Source organism: Bemisia tabaci, chromosome 7 (genome assembly GCF_918797505.1).
Source record: "Bemisia tabaci chromosome 7, PGI_BMITA_v3".
NCBI lineage: Eukaryota > Metazoa > Arthropoda > Insecta > Hemiptera > Aleyrodidae > Bemisia > Bemisia tabaci.
This window is the reverse complement of record NC_092799.1, coordinates 38,463,358-38,483,894: the sequence shown is the minus strand read 5'-3', so window position 1 is coordinate 38,483,894 and position 20,537 is coordinate 38,463,358. Positions and strand designations below refer to the sequence as shown.

The 20,537-nt window shown below is 39.9% G+C and overlaps 2 protein-coding genes across 2 annotated transcripts in view; one reads left to right on the top strand and one right to left on the bottom strand.

Moving 5' to 3' along the window:
* sprt (PDZ domain-containing protein sprite) overlaps positions 1 to 20,537 on the top strand; it is a 126,426-nt gene that overhangs the window by 90,120 nt on the left and 15,769 nt on the right. Inside the window, exon 7 of the mRNA XM_072302814.1 lies at positions 10,345 to 10,503. Coding sequence (XP_072158915.1) covers positions 10,345 to 10,503 — 159 coding nt within the window. The remainder of the gene's footprint in view (positions 1 to 10,344; positions 10,504 to 20,537) is intronic.
* Positions 13,145 to 18,591, bottom strand: LOC109044174 (testicular acid phosphatase homolog). Its single transcript, XM_019061739.2, has 7 exons — positions 18,345 to 18,591; positions 17,334 to 17,432; positions 16,726 to 16,977; positions 16,156 to 16,338; positions 15,377 to 15,500; positions 14,178 to 14,389; positions 13,145 to 13,590 (listed from the first exon to the last, which is right to left on the bottom strand). The coding sequence occupies exons 1-7, from the start codon at positions 18,444 to 18,446 to the stop codon at positions 13,387 to 13,389; spliced, it is 1,176 nt and encodes a 391-aa protein (XP_018917284.2). The 5' UTR covers positions 18,447 to 18,591; the 3' UTR covers positions 13,145 to 13,386.

The window sequence follows — 20,537 nt, the reverse complement described above, 5'->3', positions numbered from 1 at the left end:
GTGGACGTGGAGGGCGCCGCGCCGCCGACGATGTACTTGTTGAGTCGCCGCTTAAATTGATAGCGCCGACGCCGGGATTCGCGATCGGGGGTACTCCGCTACTACCACTCCACTCTCGCTCACCTTGAATAATTAACTATGATCTTCGCCCGGCTCCGATCCCGGCTCGCCCCGGAATCCCTGCGCTGTCCTGCTCAGCGGAAATCGCCTAACTCCAACGGAGACTCCGCGTAGATAGGCTGTTTTTGTGAGTGCTCGTCGTAGCGCGCAACCATCGCTGCCGGTTCAACCGGTGCCTCCGGGAAATCAGCGGTATAGTTTTCCAGTGTTCATTTCGGCATCGTTCGGCGGAACTTGAGTCCCTTCATACTGAGAGTCAAGACACACACTGGGGGAAAAAAAAAACACATTGGATCTAGAGTCCAGACTCTTAAAAACATCGACAAGAAAAAGTACTCTTGATTCCATCGGATTTTCGCTTAAATCAAAAACCAAGCCTCTTAATTTGAGCGGATTTCCTTTTGATTTAAGCAAAAATTTGATTGAATCGAGAGTATTTTTTCTTGTCAATGTTTTCAAGAGGCTGGACTCTAGATCCAATGTGTTTTTTTTCCAGTGGACACTGTGAATCCATTTCTGATTGGTTCCCGTATTTTAGGCCTTCACAGTGTCACAAGCGGGAATAAATATTACGTTTTCACCGATTGCAAAGATTATAATCTGGAACGGACCAGGGAATTACGGGTTCGGCAAGGAATAAACGGAATGAGAGAAGGAACGGAGAAAGGAATTTGCGAATGGGCAGATCAAAGAACACAAAAAACGTTCAATTTCTGTAATCTTTATTCCCGTTTGTGACTCCACGAGAGGGTGTTGTCTTGACTCTCAGTATAAAGAGACTCTAGTCGGAACGGAGTCAAGAGTTTTTGGAATTCTTGGGCGTAGTTGTGAATGGGCTATGATGAGCTGATTGTGAGCCCGGTCCCCTAGATTGGGTCAGTTGCGCTGGTCATAGAATCGTGTTAGGAGGCTTGATTCTTGTAGATCAGCCAAAAATAAGAAGATCTGTGCTAACAAGAATGGTAACGTTGCATGATGTCAACAAACCCAAAATTTGATCATGGAGCCACCGATTGTTGACGTGCTCTGGCAGTAAAACGCAAAAATGGGCCCTGAGCATGGTGTCAACGATCACTGTGTCAACTAACAGAGTAATATCTTCCTTATGAGTAAAATTAAAAGTGACACCCTTGGTTTCTTCCACCTTGTTTTCATCCGTGTTTTACGTTGAGTATTCAGTGCAAACGTGCGTCACATCGACTGATGAAAGCAAGGCGGAAGAAATCACGGGTGTCACTACCGCGATGGATGACGTCATAAACCCGACTTTTCAGAGGGAGATATCTCGGCTAATACTGACCGTAGAAAGTTGCTGATTAAACGGATCTTATTATTTTTAGCTTATCTACAAGAATCAAGCATTAAAACACGATTCTATGACCAGCGTAATTGATCGATGTAACGTTCTGTTTAGCGAATCGAAAACTTTAATCACTGTGCAACACCAAAAGTCATACAAATAAACTCTAAGGTCGATTTGACAACATGCGCCAATCCTCCGATTATTCAAGTGGAGGTAACTGGGCGAAACAACTCGCTTAGCGTTCCTTTGGCCTTTCCACTCCACGCGCGTCAGGGTTCTTTTTCCTCCTCTTTTCTTTTTTTGACATTTCTGACATTTAAATGAATAAATTAGCTGTTCATTTTCTAGATTCTGCAGTCGAACGGAGGGAAAATATTGTGGGCTTTATTCAATTAATAAGATGTTTATGTCAAGCGGAGCATTTACCTGAGCCTCAGACCTGTGCTGTGTGCTCTCGCTTAATTGATAAATGCTTCGTGGGTCGGAAAAAAGTTAGCGTCAACTCGAGTGGAAAATGCACCACTGATAGCCGGGTGCCGTTTAATATTTCAAGTGTTCTTTTATACATACTTGTACAGCGTTTTTGAATCAGTCCTTTTGAATTGTGTTGGTTTGTTTTCCACTCATAATTATGAGAAGGACCGAATGTTTTAAAATGCTTCAGTGCTTGTATTTTAATATGATGTTTAAATTTTGCAATAAGTGAGAAAACATTCACCCGGTCCGTTTCTTCTTCGTTTAATAGAGTGTCTCGGAAGACGCAAAAAATGTTTAATTAATTGAAATACCGAAGAAATCAGTCGCAGACATGAAGAAAGGAGGAGACCCCAATCACCAAAATGAAAAATATTGCAATTCGTCGTTACATTTTCGAACTTCCCTCGCTAGAGGTGTACCCTCGCTCACCTTAGCTATCAAAACGCTGTAGGTGTCTAGGAAAAGGCCGGGAGTCCAGCAAAAGCGTTTCGTCAGCTTTCCGGGTGCTTAGCGCAGCATCTCGCCCATGTTTTGAGTGAACGCCGTGTGAACATTCAATTGTTGCCAAATTTCCTCAAATAAAACACGAATTTTCCTAGAGAATTGTGGACTCTTTCTGGGAAAGTTTCCAGAGGACTTTTCCGCAAAAAATAATTATTACCATATAATTCCGAGGGGAAAATTCTCAAAAATATACATTTGAGAACTTATCTGCAACAATAGCGGATGTGAAAAATTACCTTTTCGAAGCACACTAAAAAAACTATTTTGGCATCGAGAAAATTTTGAGAAAATACTTGAGTTGTGATCTTCGAGATCTGTACATTATGCCAGAGCCAAACATATTAAATTTTTGTGTGAACAAAACAGTTTTTTAAGCGTGTTCCTATAAAGGTAATTTTTCACATCCGCCATTGTTACATATAAGGCCTCATTTACTTCTGGTTAGTTTGGCTACATTTTGAATGTTTATGCAGTGTTCCTTCCTGAGGACGGCAGAGTTCCCATGCGGTTGGGTTTCTCGCGGCCTTGCCTTGCACCAACCGCGCTTCTAAGTAGCGCACCGGAGACCCGCACCGGGCGAGCGCGGTCAAGCCGAGATGTGCATGGGAAACCGAGACAATGACGTCGTTAGGGCGCGCGCATTTCCACCGAACGCGACACAATGGGCCGCCCGCGATTGGGCAATATTTCACGGAAATCACCGCGAGAAATCATCGCGGTTTCCCTCTTTTTCGCTAATCCGATCCCCCGCGACCGCCCGGGAGTGAGATGTTCAGACAGAGCGACGTCCGACGTGCGACGATTGTCGTTTTGCGATATATCGATCGAGCTGCTATTTAAACCTATGGAAAAGGATCGATAAACTAGGTGTTCGCAGCGAACACCTTCATAATCGATTTTTCACTGTAGCTTCAAATAGGGAAAAATCGATAGTCGATCATTCCGCCTCACGACTGGATTGCATCTAAGTAGGTGTCGAGTTAATCAACGATCAGCATTCGGGTTAACGCGAGTCGTTGATTAATAAAGTATTGTGAGTCGGCACAATAAGCTCGGTTCACACACCTGTGTTTTTTTCTCTTTGCTCCTGCGTGCTACCACCTCTCGGCGACATGTGTTTTCTTGAATTGAAACGAGTGGAGATGTCGTCTAATGAAGATACACGGACAATGATCGCTGTAATAATCAGGGCCGGATTAAGGGGGTGGCCACATGGGCCACGGCCTATGGCGGCAAATTTTGAAATTTTTAAAAATATAGGTATAAAAAAATTCGGATTCAGAAAAAAAATTAAAAACGAGAAAAGCGTCTTTCGGTTTTCAGTGACACAAGAAAACACGCAATTTGGCATGGAGCGACTCGGCGCAGGGAGCAATGATGACGAGGACTTGAGATGAAAAGAAGAAGTTCTCAGCGCGGCCCGGCGGTTGGCATGTAACACATATTAGTACCTGCAAGACTGCTCGAATACTTCACGCATTGCGTCAAATACAGTGCGGTCAGCAGCGCAACGGTTGACGTGAAACGCATAGCGCCTACCGGACTTCATGAACACTTCACGCATTGCGTCAAACGCAGTATGCGTTCAGGGGCGGTCCGCGTAAAATGCGTAGCGCCTGCAAGACTGTAGGAATACTTCCCGCATTGCGCCAAATACAGTGCGGTCAGCGCGGAGCGGCGGCGGAAGTTAAAATTATTAAACCACATTTATGTTTGTTCTTTCTTAATTTTTTCGTTCAATGCTTATAAATGGAAGGCTTTGTTCACACAGAGATAGGTTTACGGAACTTAACTTTCGCGCAAAGTTCCGTGAACTTTTGCTAGTAGTGTTGACAGGGCTTTCGCAAAAAATGTGTGCAACACGAGTAAACGCGTCTTATGCACCCCTCTCCTCCCCCTCCGGCACTTTCACTTGATGGTTTTAATTGATTTCAAAATGAATGAGAAGGGGACGGCAAAATACAGGCGGCCCATGGGCGGCAAGTAGGTAAATCTGGCCCTGGTAATAATCAGGAGAAAATCGCATTGAGTGATGGGGATGGTTATGCGGGCGGGCGAGCATGAGGGTTGGCATCCTACTCAAGTGCACCATGTTTGTGCTTTTAAGTTGTGTTCATTGACGAGTGTGATCTTCTGATGAGTTCTAAAAAGACCCAAAACGTTATGGATTTTTCGGCATGACCTCAACTTAAAAGATCAATGGAAGCTGCCTGAGCTGAGCACCCCCTCGGTCTTGTACTGGTACTCATTAGAGCTTAAACATTTTTGACTCGAATTTAAATTTTTGGAACTTTTCGGATTTGTTTTCCCCGCGAAATGGTATGGGTGGACCCTGCGTCATTTCACCACCCTGTAACCTACAGTTTGGGCCATTTCTTAGTGTTGTTTCTAGAGACAAGAGACCCTCCACTACTATCTTGGCAATGGTGGAAGCTTTTAATTTCGGAACTTCGTTATTCTATTGTTGACCTACCTACATGGTTAATGGTTAAGAACGTGTTTGCAATTTCGTTTTGCAAACAAGCCGAAGTTTGGGGAACTTGTTTGGCTCATGACGTCATCCGAAGCTCATCATCCACCATGTAGGTAGGCCAACAGCCGAAATAAGAGTGATGACTGTTGCTCCCTAATAATTGTCCTTAAGGAACTGTTGAGTCCCCGAAAGTACTTGCTTCCATCTATCGCCAAGACGCCAGTGGAGGATCTCTTGTCTCTGGTTGTTTCTCGCTTGTGTTTTTCTTAAGCCTAGATTTAAGATATTCTTTACACAATTATCGCATTGAACGGACAACCATAAACTACTACGTGGTAGACTTATTTCCGAGACACGAGTCATTGATTCCCTCACTTTCGATCGTTAGCTTATTTGAGCGCATGTCCAGTGACACCGAAACAAACGTCATAGAAACTCTCGCTCGAAGTAACGTCAAAAATCGTGTTTGCGCAAGCCCCTTGTAGTACTAATAACCGATGACAGCACAGCCACAACGTGGACTCTACTCCGCATGCGGGTCACGTAACGGAACGGCCGGCTTGAATGAAATAGAAATGCACCGGATCGGCGCTCCGAGCAGGCCCGATCGTTTCGCCTTTCGCTCCAAGTTTTTTCCTTCTTTTTATTCGCAAAAACAGGTTTTGAAAACTCACAGTTATCCGCGGAGCTCTTTATTTGTCATGCGCATTACGTACTGCACAACCTAACCTATTACGTTATGTTTGCATCGAAGACGCCACTTGCGGTGCGGCCTCGCACCGGCCTCACGTATCAACAAATTAAACTCCCTCCTGGTAACTGTTGCCAAATTGTGATGAAAATTCGGCACACCTCCCTATTTGACGCAATTTAAAATATCCACGGTTTTCCACATAATCCGGCAAATTTGCTGCTCATGAGCCCCGACGTACTCGACTCGCGGTTTCCAATGTTGCCGAAAACTACAGTTAATCTGTAACCATGAACTAAGAAAGAATTACGCTCTTTTCAATTTTCAATTTTCATCGTCAAATTTTTGAAACTTCCCTGTGAAAAATCCGGAAAATGTGATTTTTTGTTTTTTATAGATTGCAGCCAAAAAGCCTTCTAAAAAACATTGACTACGTATTTCAGAGACCGCGCTCTCACAATTTTTGAATTGTAATCATTGGGTATACTAAAGTTAAGATCAAAGGTAGTAACCTCGCGAGGGTGGAGCGATAGGAGGTATGTGAACCAGGCGCCGTATTACCGAAGGAACCAAAATGATGAAGGAAGGGGAAAGGAAGGGAAAAAGAGAAAAGGATATAAGGGAAAAGAGAAAAGGAGAGAGGGGGAGAAAAATGGGAAGAAAATGAGGGAGAATGAGAAAAAAATAGGGGAGAGAGGGGCAGGGAAAATGAGAACGAATATGAAAAAGCATTGATATGGGAGCAGCAGGTGCCTTGATGTGCAAAAAGTTACCTTCTCTGGCTTAGTATCTGAACAAAAAGGCGCCTTTTGGTGGCGCGGCGTCTCGTATCTGTTTTCAAAAATAAGGCGTTCTTGTTCATGAATGTTCGGAGACAGCTTTCGGCCTCAGAGGCAGAATAGTTGCATCTTTCTTAAACCCAATCAGCAGTATACCAGCGTAGATTAGAGAGTGATGCGGCTGCTTGAGATAAGTATTTTATGAATGGCGGGAGAGAGTGAGGAGAGGTAAAAACCGCCTTCATTGCGGCATGATACTTCCTAGCGTGGCCGCAGTGCCCGAATAGTTGCATCAATTTACTATCGAATCAACTAAGAAGCAGCACGTACACGGAGAAAAAAACCTCGTGCGTGGGACCCGAAGTTTAGGTCACGCATGGATCTCTGAAGTTTTCGGATTGAGCATCTGAACACTTTAGGTCTAGCTGTCGAGGTTCGGATCACACATCTGAAACTTCATTTCTTACATCTGAAGCACTTCAGATGAGAGAACCGAAGATTTTCGGATGTGAGAACCGAAGTTTCTCGGATGTGAAAACCGAAGTACTTCAGATGTATGAACTGAAGTTTCAGATGTGTGATCCAAACCTCAGCAGCTGGACCATAAGTGTTCGGATGCTCAATCCGAAAACTTCAGAGATCCATATGACCTAAACTTCGGGTCCCACGCACGAAGTTTTTTTCTCCGTGTAGATTAGCGATACATACAGTTGCCTCACATATTTCTTTGATACGGTGTGACGACGCATTAGAAGCGCCTTCATCGTGTGGAGATGCCTCCCAGCGCGCCGAATAGTCGCATCCTTTCAAAACCCAATCAACATTGTAGCATCGTAGATTAGCGAGTGATGCGGTACCATCCCTCTCTCCCCCACCATGTAGGGCTCAGGTTTTCATCGTTTCTCTTCTTTTTTAAAAAATCTTTACTGTATTTCCGACTGAAAATGACTCAGTTTTGAGTCGGAAGGTCTAGGTTTTTTATTAATTGTGTATTTTAGTCTTTTTCCCCATTTTTCTCCCTTGTTTTTTTACCGTTGGTAGTTTGCCGATCTCCTTTTTTAAAAAAAAGCTTCCTCGTTTCTTTTGCCTCGAAGCCTTCAGCTTCTTTTTTTAAAAAAAAGAAAACGAAAAAACAATAAATTAATCAGTACCGCACAAAAAACATACCTTCTGGATAGTGTATTACATTATTATTCCTAGAGAGTTAAGAGGTGCTCGCCCGTGAGATGAGTATGTTTTGAGCGCGTTGGCGACGGAGCTTGGAGCTTTCGTTGGCATTCACGGGAGGACCGGGCGCCACGCCGGGCCGGGCCGGGCGGGAGGAAAAAGTTGAGATGGGACCTCTGAACTTCTGCCCGGGGAAAGAAAGTAAGCGACTCGACGCTCTCATAATTGTAACCCGTAATTGTAACCACGCTCGAGTTTGTAACCTGTTGTGCGAGTCTAACCATCATCACCTTGTTGCCGCATCGCTCTCATTAATACTCTCCATTTCCCAACCGAATTTTTGACGATTGACCGGGAGTCATTAAGTCTCCTGTGAGCAATACTGCCTAGTGAGGAAAAACGCCATTACAACATCCGAACATTGTCAAATTTACTCTTAAAACATTTATTTTTGAGGAACATTGTGAGTATTAGTTCTTGAAACATTCCAACAGTTTCCACATTTCCAGTGTTCGAAACTCACCTTTAAGTTTTAGGAGCCATGTGGCGCATCAAGCCCGATTTTTAGGCGTCATTGAAGATTTTTTAGGGACCAAATTGACTTTTTGCCTATATATTACGGCGCATTTAGTGAAAATATAGACTCAAGATGTTTTCGTAACAAAAATAATAAGTAGTCGTAACTTGGGGAGGACAAAAGCACAAATGATGAAATCGTGAAGAATAGAAAAAGCCTACACTTGTGGTGCTGAAAATTTCGAATAATCACCTTTTATGAAAATTCAGATATTTAGGGGGCAATTTTTAGGAGCCACGTTGGCGCAGAGTCTTCATTTTTTAGGCGCCATGGCCGATTTTTTAGGCGCATTTGGGCGCGCATTTTAGGCGCCTGTGAGTTTCGAACACTGATTCCAACTCTTCAGATTAAATCACCAGCAAAATTTTCTGAAATATTGGAAGAAATATATCAACTAATTTAACAGAAAGTTGGTGATTTTTCGGAGAAAATTTGGCAACGTCTAAAGGCTCATACGGCGTTTTATCTTAGCACGGCAGAATAAGGGTTGTATTCATATTCGTTTCTTAGCCCGCTCCCTTCCTGAGGGTCACTTATACAGGGTGTACCAAAAGTCCGTCCCACCCCCGCCAACTTTTGAACGAATTGAGCTACGGAAATGAAACTTTGGGAATGTTCCTATCTCAAAGGGGACCATCTTTTAGGGGGGTCCAAATTTTGGTCCCCCCTCAGGGGGGGCTCGGGGGGACCCCAACTTTTTTTTTCAAATGGCAACCCCTATCTTGTGATACCTCATTCAAAAGAGCATAAAAAACTAAGAATTTTGGCGCAAACCGCAGATCAATATCTTAATTTTTGACCGAGTTATGATAGGTCAAAGGTCAAATTTGACCTATTTTCAAAAAATCATAACTCCGGTTCAAATTATTGTAAAGAAAAAAATAAAACGGGAAAATTTACCAAATGGAGAATTTGCACGCAATTTTTTTATTGCTTCATCTGAAAGTGCCTAATGAGCTGAGTTCGCAATATTTTTCATAATTGTTTTCTGACATGGGAAATTGGAGAAAAATTGATTTAAAAGTGAGAAAATGTGCCGCCTTGTGACGTCATCTGGCGGCATTTCCCATTTAAACACATGTATTTTAGCGGAATCTGTTATTTTGTCATATCTCCTCTAATAATTGCTCAATTTATGAATCAAGGGTATCTTCGTGTTCAGTTTACTCAGAGGATTTCACTTAAACAGGAAATTCATCAAATTTCAGACCCTTGCAAATTCTCCATTGTGTCCGCTTTTAAGTAAAAATTGCAGAAATCACTTCGATTTAATTTTAAGGGGGGGTTCGGACCCCCCAAATACGTCAATCAAAGGTCATTCAATTTTCCCGCGAAATAAGCCAATTTCCCCTAGATTTGCCTCCACATTATCTCAGTAGGTCGAAATCAGTTCAAAATTACGTTGGCAAGTCCTCAAATTTCGGGAAAAGTTTAAAAAAAACGAAATTTAAACGGTCAAATTTAATCACCTTAAATTTCGTTTTTTTTAAACTTTTCCCGAAATTTGAGGACTTGCCAACGTAATTTTGAACTGATTTCGACCTACTGAGATAATGTGGAGGCAAATCTAGGGGAAATTGGCTTATTTCGCGGGAAAATTGAATGACCTTTGAATTGACGTATTTGGGGGGTCCGAACTCCCCCTTAAAATTAAATCGAAGTGATTTCTGCAATTTTTACTTAAAAGCGGACACAATTTGGTAAATTTTCCCGTTTTATTTTTTTCTTTACGATAATTTGAACCGGAGTTAAGATTTTTTGAAAATAGGTCAAATTTGACCTTTAACCTATCATAACTCGGTCAAAAATTAAGATATTGATCTGCGGTTTGCGTCAAAATTCTTAGTTTTTTATGCTCTTTTGAATGAGGTATCACAAGATAGGGGTTGCCATTTGAAAAAAAAAAGTTGGGGGCCCCCCGAGGCCCCCCCTGAGGGGAGACCAAAATTTGGACCCCCCTAAAAGATGGTCCCCTTTGAGATAGGAACATTCCCAAAGTTTCATTTCCGTAGCTCAATTCGTTCAAAAGTTAGCAGGGGTGGGACGGACTTTTGGTACACCCTGTATGGTTTATACTGTGATTAGGGATGATTTATAAGGTATCTTAAACTTTTCACCATTGAAATAAAAACAACCCTCGACGGAACGAAAATGGGTCCTCAATGGGACAGGTCCTTTTACAGCGAATTGCAGGAATTTTCTGAAGAATGTTTGTCTCGGACCATAATTTGTTATATTTTTTGTTTGGTGCAGTAACATCGATACTCGGATTCAGCAGGCAGAGCTCGAGTACCAACTGGGCCGCGAGGAGCTGAATCTACTCACCATCATGGAGGAGAGCCGCAACATCCAGGCTTGTCTCGACGAAGAAAAGCTCAGCCAAACCAGAGCCGACAACGTCACTATTTTCGAGTAAGTTACAAAACCTCTGATTATGTTTTATTTTATTTAAAAGGGAACTAACAAATATTCCTCTCTGTCAATGAATTTGAAAGGTTGCAGAAACTCTGCAGCAAAGCTCCATTGAAACTATTTGTCACTTCTCTTCATGAAAAAAAAAGAGAAGAAAAGAGAAAAAAGTAATCATGAATAGAGATTTGCAACGTTACAATCGGAAGTATGCACTTTTGGACTTCAGTCATTCAAAAGTTTTTATAGTGAATAATGTAACCAAGCAAAATAATTGGACATTTTATCGCATGCATGACTTAGGTAAATTTTGGGTACAAAACGAACGTATCATCCGATCCGCTTCATCTACCAACTTAAAACCCAGGTGGTGCCTTATTCAGGGTACGAATGATGAGTAATCCACCCAGCAAATGTTCGAGCTAACAATGCATTCGCCTGTGTTCTGCTTGCTCAAAAAGGTCCTTCTTTGCAAGCGTTCTACTGTTCCTCAAACATTGAGAATATGATTAAGTACGTTTCAAAGTACTTGGCTCTTCTTTTATAATTATAGTAGTGTATCCAAATGTTACGTTCATTCATCGATTATCAAAGAGTGAGTATACTTATACAAATTGAGCAGAAATTGACTTCATATTTTTTGCATCGAAGAATAGCCGTCTTACCTCGCGCGGTACCTTTCTTTCCTACTGAAAGCTCCCTCACGTGGATAAAAAAAAATGCTCTTACGATCATTAGATTTCTGATTCCATGCAATGTGGACTACATTTTTCAATAAGGAACTATTGTTTTTGGTTCATTTCAGAAACAAACTTTGTGCCATTAGTTTCTCTGCACACAGCTGGGTAGTTTTATAGATGAGCCAGAACAAGTACGATGACTTTTGTGCAAAACCACGAATTTTCATTGCGGTGTTGAAAACTTCCCGATTCTATTTTATCTTCCCAAAAAGAAACAAGCACACATTAAAAGTATGCAGTTTTAGAAAAAACGTTCTCTGGAAAAGTGGCCAAATCCGGAATTGACCATTTTTCCTCCTAACTCCTCAATCATAACAACATGCTTGATTAACACAGACAGAAATACAGGTACCGGCAACTAGATTTCAGGTGGATCTCGTGTAATCAGGAGTCCAATAATTAACAACATTCTTTTTTATCCGTGCATTTGAGTCGCAGATGGATTCGCCGAATCCGTTAATCCGATCTGGCGTCGCCGCTGTTAACCAGTCCAACGCGTCTTTTTTTCTCAGCGAGTAATTAGGGGTTTGGTCAAGCAAGCTCCGAGAGATCCACGACCCGGCGACTCGAGAACTCGGACTTTTGAGAGCGGGCCTTTATTCCGAAGCTACTCCCTCGGAGAACGCCCTAGAAATTGCGGCCCTTCGACGAACGCCAAACGAAAGTAGTATAAAGAGCACCGGGTGCGAGGTACAGGGAAAGGCAAAGGAGCGTTCGTGTTTCGACGTAATCCGCGGATCTTTGCATACACTGGACAAAAAAAACACATAGGATCTAGAGTCCAGAATCTTAAAACATCGACAAGAAAAAGTCCTCTTGATTCAATCAGAATCTAGCTTAAATCAAGAACCAAGCCTCTTAATTTGAGCGGATTTCCTTTTGATTTAAGCAAAAATCTGATTGAATCAAGAGTACTTTTTCTTGTCGATGTTTTGAAGAGTCTGGACTCTAGATCCAATGTGTTTTTTTTTTTCCAGTGTATTGTATATTGTATCGAGATAGAAATTTTTGCGAAAAGCTCGCACTGCTTCATACCAAACTTTCATGTCATGGTTTTTTCCCTTTTCCGTTTAGTTTTTCGTTATTGTGTGTGGTAAAAAAAAAAAAAAAAAAATTCTGAAACGTCTTAAGAACGTGACACACGTTTATCATTATTCAAAAATGGACCGCGTCAAGCAGAAAGGAGTCGAGCCAAATCAGCTATCGCTAAACTCAACTGGTCAACTAAATTTTTTACATGGAAATGGTTGTGCGGATTTTTGTGCTGATTTTGGTAAATTTTCTGCTTAGTGTGAAGCAAATTCCTTAAAAATTTCAGAGGGATCCGTACAAACGTTCTCTTTTGAAAAATTAAATTGCCGAATTAAATTTGGCACTGTATAGCTGATTTGACTTGGTTCCTTTCTGCTAAACTCAGTCCAAATACGACTGTTTTGAAACGTAGGAGGTCTTTTTGCCTAAATTATGAAAATGATTAGCTCCGCGCTGTAGAGCGTACTTTTGAGTGAGTGTAAGGGTGCGGTTCGCCTTCGTCTAAATAGGTCGGCAAAAACGTATCCCATAAGTTGAAATAGTTGCATCCTTAGAGATTGACCTGCTCGAATCACGTCTTTGCAAACCTTCCTTGGTAATTGAAGCTGACTGCTGAGCGATGATCATGCAGTTCTCGGCATACCCGAATCTTTCTCAGATACTGAATGAGCGGGGGTCAGCCCTCGGGTTTTTTTTGTGCTACAGGGACAAATATTCAAGGCGTTTAAAATGTTGATGACTCGGATTGAGCTCTCTTAGTCAAGCTTGAAGAAAAGCAGATAGGTGATGTATTCATGAAATGAGATAAAATGAGGTGTTGATTACTAGAAAAGAATAAAACAAAACAACGACTTATTTGTACTAAACATTTGTATAAAACATTGCAACAAATTATCGTATTTTATTTTGAATTTTGGCCCACTGAAATTACTTTCAAGAGAATTCTTTAAGGAACTGACAAGTTTTGAACCATAATGTCTTTTTTCAATCCGTCCGGACGGACAACAGTACAGCTATGAGTATTAAGTATAAATAAAATTTAAAAAAATAAAATTTCTTGATCAAACTTTAAAACTTTGGATCATTCTTTACTTGCGTGTGCATGAAAATCATTCTAACACGAAGCTTCGTTGGGTATGTCTGCTGCTGATATAGAGGGGCTGTAGCATTCTTCATCGTAGTTTGTTACAACGGCATCCTGCATCAGGGTCTCTAAAACCTCAAAATCGCACCACCCTTCTTTGTCATTGTCTTTGGTGCAGTCTCGGATACTTAGAACTTTCAGTCCTTCATCCGTGGCTCGATTCTTGTACAGGATCTGAAATAATATTGTAATAAAATATATATATAAATATATATAAATATAATATATTGTATAATATTGTAATAAAATAATAACTGACGAAATTACTGAAAAGAAAGCGAGGTAAAATAATTCTGTATGAATATTAACGTCACGTTGACGGGAAAAGGGCGTACTATGCCGATGATTTCAAAGCAACATTGGATAAATTATTAAATGGTTAATGGCAGGGGTTGCCAAAATTTCAGAAGCTACATACGTAGGACATGTACTTACACCACTTTTACAGCACACTCTAGCGCTCTGCAACACTCAACCGACACAGAACTACATCCTCCCAAAGCCCCTCTGAGAACTGGCATCCCCTCGTCTCATTTTCAACCTCCATGATCAGTAATAAAACAAATGAAAAATGAAAAAAATGGAAATAATATAATTTAGCCTTGATTCTTTGTAAACAGCCAACCTTTAACTTCCGCGGTAAAAACGCATGGTTGACTTTTGTCTCATTTTTTGCAAACGTTCCTTCATAAAATCTAGAGTGAATGCGTGATTTTCAGCAGAGAAATTACTTCGAACATATTAAAAAGATATTGACTCACTTTAATAAGGTGTTTATTCTCGATTTCATGCAGTTCAACGATGAATAAGGCCCCAAAGCTTGGCCAGGACTCCGGTTCCTTGATTCCAAGCCCCCTCCAGAGTCCGAGGATTGTCGTATCATGAGCAGCGTACAAATTAAAAAAACGGTTGAAGCTTTCCGTCTCGTTTATTTTTTTCCGCATGGTCGTTAACAGATCATTGATCAAAACACCTGAAAATTTTCCGAGCTCCGATTAGATATTGAATTTACATTATTTTGATCAATGGCGTGGCGTGCTTTGCGATATATCGATCGATCTACCATTTAAACCTATGGAAGAAATCGATTAACAAGGTGTTCGCAACGAACACCTTAATAATCGATTCTTTACCACAGCTGTATATGGGGAAATATCGATAATCGATCATTCACGCCACGCCACTGATTTTGATGTTACCTGGATGCTTAGGATGGATTCATATCGCAAAAAGGTTTTAAATATTCGTTTAATCTGAGGAGCGGAAGCCGGATCCAGCAATTTGGTAACAATAGATTTCCAGTATTTAAACCTATGTTAAATAATCGATTCTGGTCGGAGCACCAGGCTCCTCCAAGAATCGATAAATTGCCGTGGGTTTAAATGGAGAAAATCGATGTCGCCAATTTGCTGGATCCGCCAATGCTGAGGAGATGGTTACGGCTGTCACCAATATAGTTAATTTTAATGGGGTATCTATACTGAAAAAAGGGCTGGGTTATTTCGACTCAGTTACGCCAACTTGGTGTTGTAAACAAACTTGTTGGAGTAATACTCCAATATATTTGCTGCTCAGTAATACAAATAAGTTTGCGTGCAACGCCAATTTGGGTTTGCTGAGTCCGAATCATCCAACACTTTTTTTCCATCGTTTACTTTCAAGATAACTGAAATTGAGCAATCAATTTAACTTGATATCATACTTCCTATTTTGACATTCGTTACTATATCCGTTTGCTCAAACGCACTGCCCTGTAAATTTAGGACTAGAAAAAAAAATTGTTTACGTTTGATGAGATTTCACTCTTCATAGTAAAGTTGAAGAAATTAAAAAATAACAGAAGATGAAAATAGTAGTATATATTATTTAATCTTTTAGCATGGTAACAATCCAATCATTCTCAAGTCAGAACTTGAGAATGCATGTGAGCCTTTATTTTCAGTGATAAATAGCAATTTACCTGAATTAATCTTGGTGTAGGTTGGATTTTTCTTCAGTGCAACGGAAACTCTACGGTATAAGGAGATTACTGTGTCAGGCCAAACTTTTTTTGTCCATTCGGGTAATTTGAGACCTTGTTCCTCCTAACATAAAAACAGGATAAGACAAGGAAACTTAAGTTGTTGCGGCGCGGCGTCATACTTTTAAATTACACATGTTAGAAGTTTGACTCTAGGTAGGACGAGAATGCACATTGGAACAGAAAAATCTATCTAGGATTAAAGTGTCAAATGTGCATCCGTAGTTTGTTACCTCTTTATCTCAGAAGAAGCTTTATTTTGTACATTCAAAGTTTCAAATACGTAATGCTGCAGAGATGATATTTTTTTTTTTTTTAATAGACTGAGCTTTTTAGAGACATACCGAGTGCATGGTCGCATTTATAGAAGTACCCATCTACAATCTGAAATAAACAGCATATTATGTTTCGTCATACTTTACTCATTAAGTGCTGAAAAATGGTTTTATTCTACCTGACCCGATCAAAGTGTGATCAAATTCTACTTCCGAAGTTTCAGCTTCATCCTGAGAATTTAAGTTCTACTGAACCATGGATCCCCCTCTTTTTCAAGGCAAAAAACCTACTTTCTTTTTATTCAGAATAATCATAATTCTGTATTCTGTTGGAACCACGCATGAGGTTGGGTTCTTATAATCTTTTGGACAGTGAACATTTTTCAATTGTGTGACTTTTTTGTAAAAAATAAGAACAGATAACACTCTTTTTCTCAGCCTTACCTCTATCAAAAGATTATCATACACTATGCCAATGTCCGAGTCCGATTTGAAATCCAAACCTGTGTGGTTTTGTATGTACGTAATGACCTCTTGATTTTCCTCTCGAATATCTTGGTAGGGACCACCCGTAAAATTCTTTCGATCTTCGTAAAGAAGTGGACATACCCTGGATACGCATAACATCTGTAAAAGTACGTACAATTTTAGTTAATTTTCAAGAGTAAACCGTTTGAATTGAACGTCAAGCTAACAGAGATGAAAATTCCTATCATATATTTTCGTTGCTGTCTGTGAAGATTGAGAAAAATTAAGAATTTTGGGGGTGATATTCAGTATTTAATCATCAAGTATTATAAGATCAATTTTTGTTAAAAGCAAGATCGATTTTATTCAGAGGCGTGAATCATGAAACCTGAAAAGTGGGGAGTGGGAGGAGACAGGGATTTCAAGCCGATAAATATTACACCCCAACCCTTTTACCCTTTTTGGAAAAGGGGCGATTGTCATCGTGAACCCCTGGATCTACCATAATTGTACATAGTTTTAAAACCATAAAATGATAATTCTTACATCGTCGATGGAAGGAGCTAGCACCTGAACTGGAATGGGTTGCCAAAATTTGGCGACCCAAATGTCACGATCCCAGACTTGTTCATCGTGAGGTGGGTACAGCCCGGACAGCACAAGTTGAGCACTCATAATAGCCCGATTCGTAGCAGTTGATCGCACCAGCAAGTCAGTTGCTTTGTATTTCCTGGGTATGAAGCCATCGTATCTTGCACGAATAAATCTCCCCAAATTATGCATATTCACTTTGCCGACCTGGAACGTAAAACATACAAATAATCCTGGACTAGGTACATTTTCTGACTCCTGAATCGTATGAAATTGATTTAAACTTGTTTACTCATTTGATGCAAGAGGAGAATGTTTTTTGATAACTTGGCTCCACAAATTTTGCAAAAATGTGTATTATGCTAGGACTAAACTCTTTTCCTCTCCCATGGTTATACGAGTTAAGAAATTAAGATGTTGGCATGCAGTGGGCATTTTATAATGCAACGACTAATTAAGACCAACTAAGTAAGACCAACTAAAGACCAAATTTTGGAACAGCAGTTTTTTTAAATTCAATTTTTTGAGGAAAAGAAAAAAATGACGGGAATAGTATTACGTACTCTTAGAAGTTCCTCTCGTCCCTCAGGCCAATATGAGTCATTTTTATATGGATCAGTTGGGTACGTCTCAATTGGAGCTCTCTCGCCATGTCGATGAATCTGTAGAAAATTTAATCGAAAGTGCACTTAATATAACAAAAAAATGTTCCAGCATGTATCCCAATGCACACAAGTATTAGCTATAATAAAATTCTGCCGTGCTAAGAAAAAACACCGTGTGAACGTTTTATACTTGCCAAATTTCCTCCCATAAAACGTTACTTTTTGAGGACATTTATGATCAGTTTTCTTGGAAATTTTTAGATACTCAAGATTAAATTGCGAAAAAAATTCTCTGAAAAATTTGGAGAAAAATATTGACAGCCTTCCGTAAAAATTCTTATGTTGAGGGAAATTTGGCACAGCAGAATTATAATCTATGAGTCTACGACATTAACACCATGTGAATTTTTGATAAAATAAGTTTCATTATATTTTTAGTCAAAATTCCAACTATTTTAATATGCAAGTCCCAATTGTTTTGCTCTACAGGTGGGTTGTGCTGCATGAAAATACAGCTAGTAAAAAGAATATCCTCACTAAGCAGACGAATGCAGTCCTTAGTTAATATCGCCCCCCTCATTTCGTTGAGGATTGTATCAATGTAATGGTTCAAAGCCATCAAAATTAAGATAAAGTGTGCGACAGAAAACATCAGATGCACAATAAAAGAAACTGATACAATTCACATTTCAAGGTCAAAGTAAACTAATCACACTCCATAACTAGGTCATACGTTATCAAGCGTTGTGTGAATGAGGAAAATGATTAACGCCACCCATATGGTGTGACGTGAGTAAACCTGTGTATGAAAATAAGAATCCTAACCTGGACTGCGGTATTCAAGAGAAAGAGATAATATTGAATTTAAGTAATTTTGTCTAATACTGTGCACATTGTAATTTTGCAATGTTTTATGAGGGTGTGGAAGATTATGAATAAAAACTTAACCGGTAAAAAGTATGTACTTACAAAACTTAAAAATTTGAGGGTCGGCTCAGCTCCATGCCCGGTTTGAAAAGGGAAAAAAGCACTGAAAATCGCCAAAAACACTACTCCCAGACACGAAGCCATGACACAGCTGAACTCTGTTTTGAGAGTGGCTGGAGTCAAAGCCACACTGACTGTTGGACGAGGTGCCAATTTGCAAGGTCAAACAAACCAGCCCAAACCAAAACGTTTGCGGCGACGAATCGGAGACAGTCACCCGGCTTAGCATCGTTTGAATCGCGAGGTTTATCTCATCGCGGTCGAAATGCGACGAGGCCAATTTGCAATGCAAATTACGAATATTTTTTATTGTATGTCTTGATTTTAAAGAAACAATCCTATCAATGCCCGTGTATGGTTCCAGGCTGTGTAAAATGAACTACTTTTTTGGCGAGTCAATTTATTTTTCAGTCAAGGCGAGGCAAGCAGAAGAGCCCTTGAGGTAGGAATACAAATGAGAAATCATAACCACCAACCATTTCACAATTTACAAGACTTCATTCTCCATCATTTGCGGAGCAAAGCTCTTCCCAAAAAATCCAAAAAACTGACCTTTTGAGACTATTTCAAAGTTGGATCATAATAAATCGCAAATCTGGAGAAAGCACGTCTAAAGTCAGCCGGTGACTTTGTTAGCTTTCGAATAATTCGTTTCGAACTCGTATACTATAATTTACAATGAAAACTATATATGACTCAAAATTTTAATCCAGTTTTTTCAATAGAGCAAAGAAGCGTTCAGCATCAAAAACTGAAAGTCTGCATTTTTTTACCTCAAGTCGGGTTTCTTGCTGCATGGTGTATTTTAAGTCTCCGCCTTAAGAGCCCTATCCCCTGACTTTATCAAAAATTTTAAAAAAATGAGAGAAAGAGATAGGGAGGGAAAAAAACATTACGAGCGCGATGTAATAGATCGTATTCGATAGTGGTTATATGTATTGTATGGTTCAAAACAATAGATTGTAACCTCAAACAAAAATATTAGGATTCAAGTTGAAAAAGCTGAAAATGAGAGAATTCCTAACAATTTCACTTTTTATGACCGAATTGCATTCATAAGAATAAAAAATCTATCACAAAATTCCCGTTCCCTTATATTACTTAATTGACTTTTGAGGCTATGTTTACATTTTGAACCAATCGATATTGATACAATCTCACCTGTTTGATGTATCAAATACGATCCATTTTGAATGTAAACCCATTTTAATGCTATACCATACACCTTTAACTGTTAACACTTATTAACACTTTGAACACTTATCACATAAACTTCTTAACTTTTTTCAAGCGATGAAGCTTTAATATCATAAGCTTCTTCGCTTGATAAAATGAGACTTTCTGAGAATTGCAACTGAACACAGGTACCAGAAAACTGAATTTATTGATAAGGTCAACTGTGTTATGGCTCCGTGCTTACTTAGTCGTATATTTTCCAGAAATTTGACAACATTGGCGGTCTGATATGAAAGAGAACATTCCCCGCGCTCCATAATAATAACTCTACTTAATTAAGATAGAACAGTGAAAATATCTCGTTTCGCTGGCTCATCCCATACCATTTATCGATAAATATATAAGCAATCCGTAGAAAGTGAATCACATGCAAAAAACTCTAATCTCAGGCCTGTGATATGCGCCAATAATTTATAATCACTATTGTTTTCATAGATCGTAGAGTTTCCAATCATAACGGTTGCAGTAGTGTTGTTAATTAAGCACGCGATGACGATTGAGTGTAATGTAGATGTGATAGACCCTAAGTTATTCCTTCTTTCGTAAAATTTTAGTTTTCATGTCTCATTTTACATTTCTTCTTTTTCTCCAAAAAAGAGGATTTTAATTTCCCTTCAAAAGGAAAAAAAATCTTCTGAATAAAGCTTCGCATCATCTGGGAGATTTGGACCAAGAAGCCCAAGAGACAAAATTTGCTCGATCTAATTCATGTCCAGTCCACTCTCTGTATACCCGCGCACTCCACTAAGACGCGTTTGGTACACAATCAAATCTTGAAGGGTGCAATCATTTTGACGCGTAGATACCTCACTAACATACCTTTCTTTGAGAGAGCGAACGATCTCTATGTCATTAATCTATGATAAATATTATAATTCGTCTTGGAGTTGCACCAAGTTATTAACCACCAAGACATGGACATAGTTAAAAGAAGTATGA

Coding starts and splice junctions, on each gene's coding strand:
- LOC109044174 (XM_019061739.2), bottom strand. CDS start 18,446: ATGGCTTCGTGTCTGGGAGTAGTGTTTTTGGCGATTTTCAGTGCTTTT. Junction 15,501..16,155: donor ATGATAATCTTTTGATAGAG/GTAAGGCTGAGA, acceptor TTTTTATGTTAG/GAGGAACAAGGTCTCAAATT. Junction 14,390..15,376: donor CTACACCAAGATTAATTCAG/GTAAATTGCTAT, acceptor GAAAATTTTCAG/GTGTTTTGATCAATGATCTG.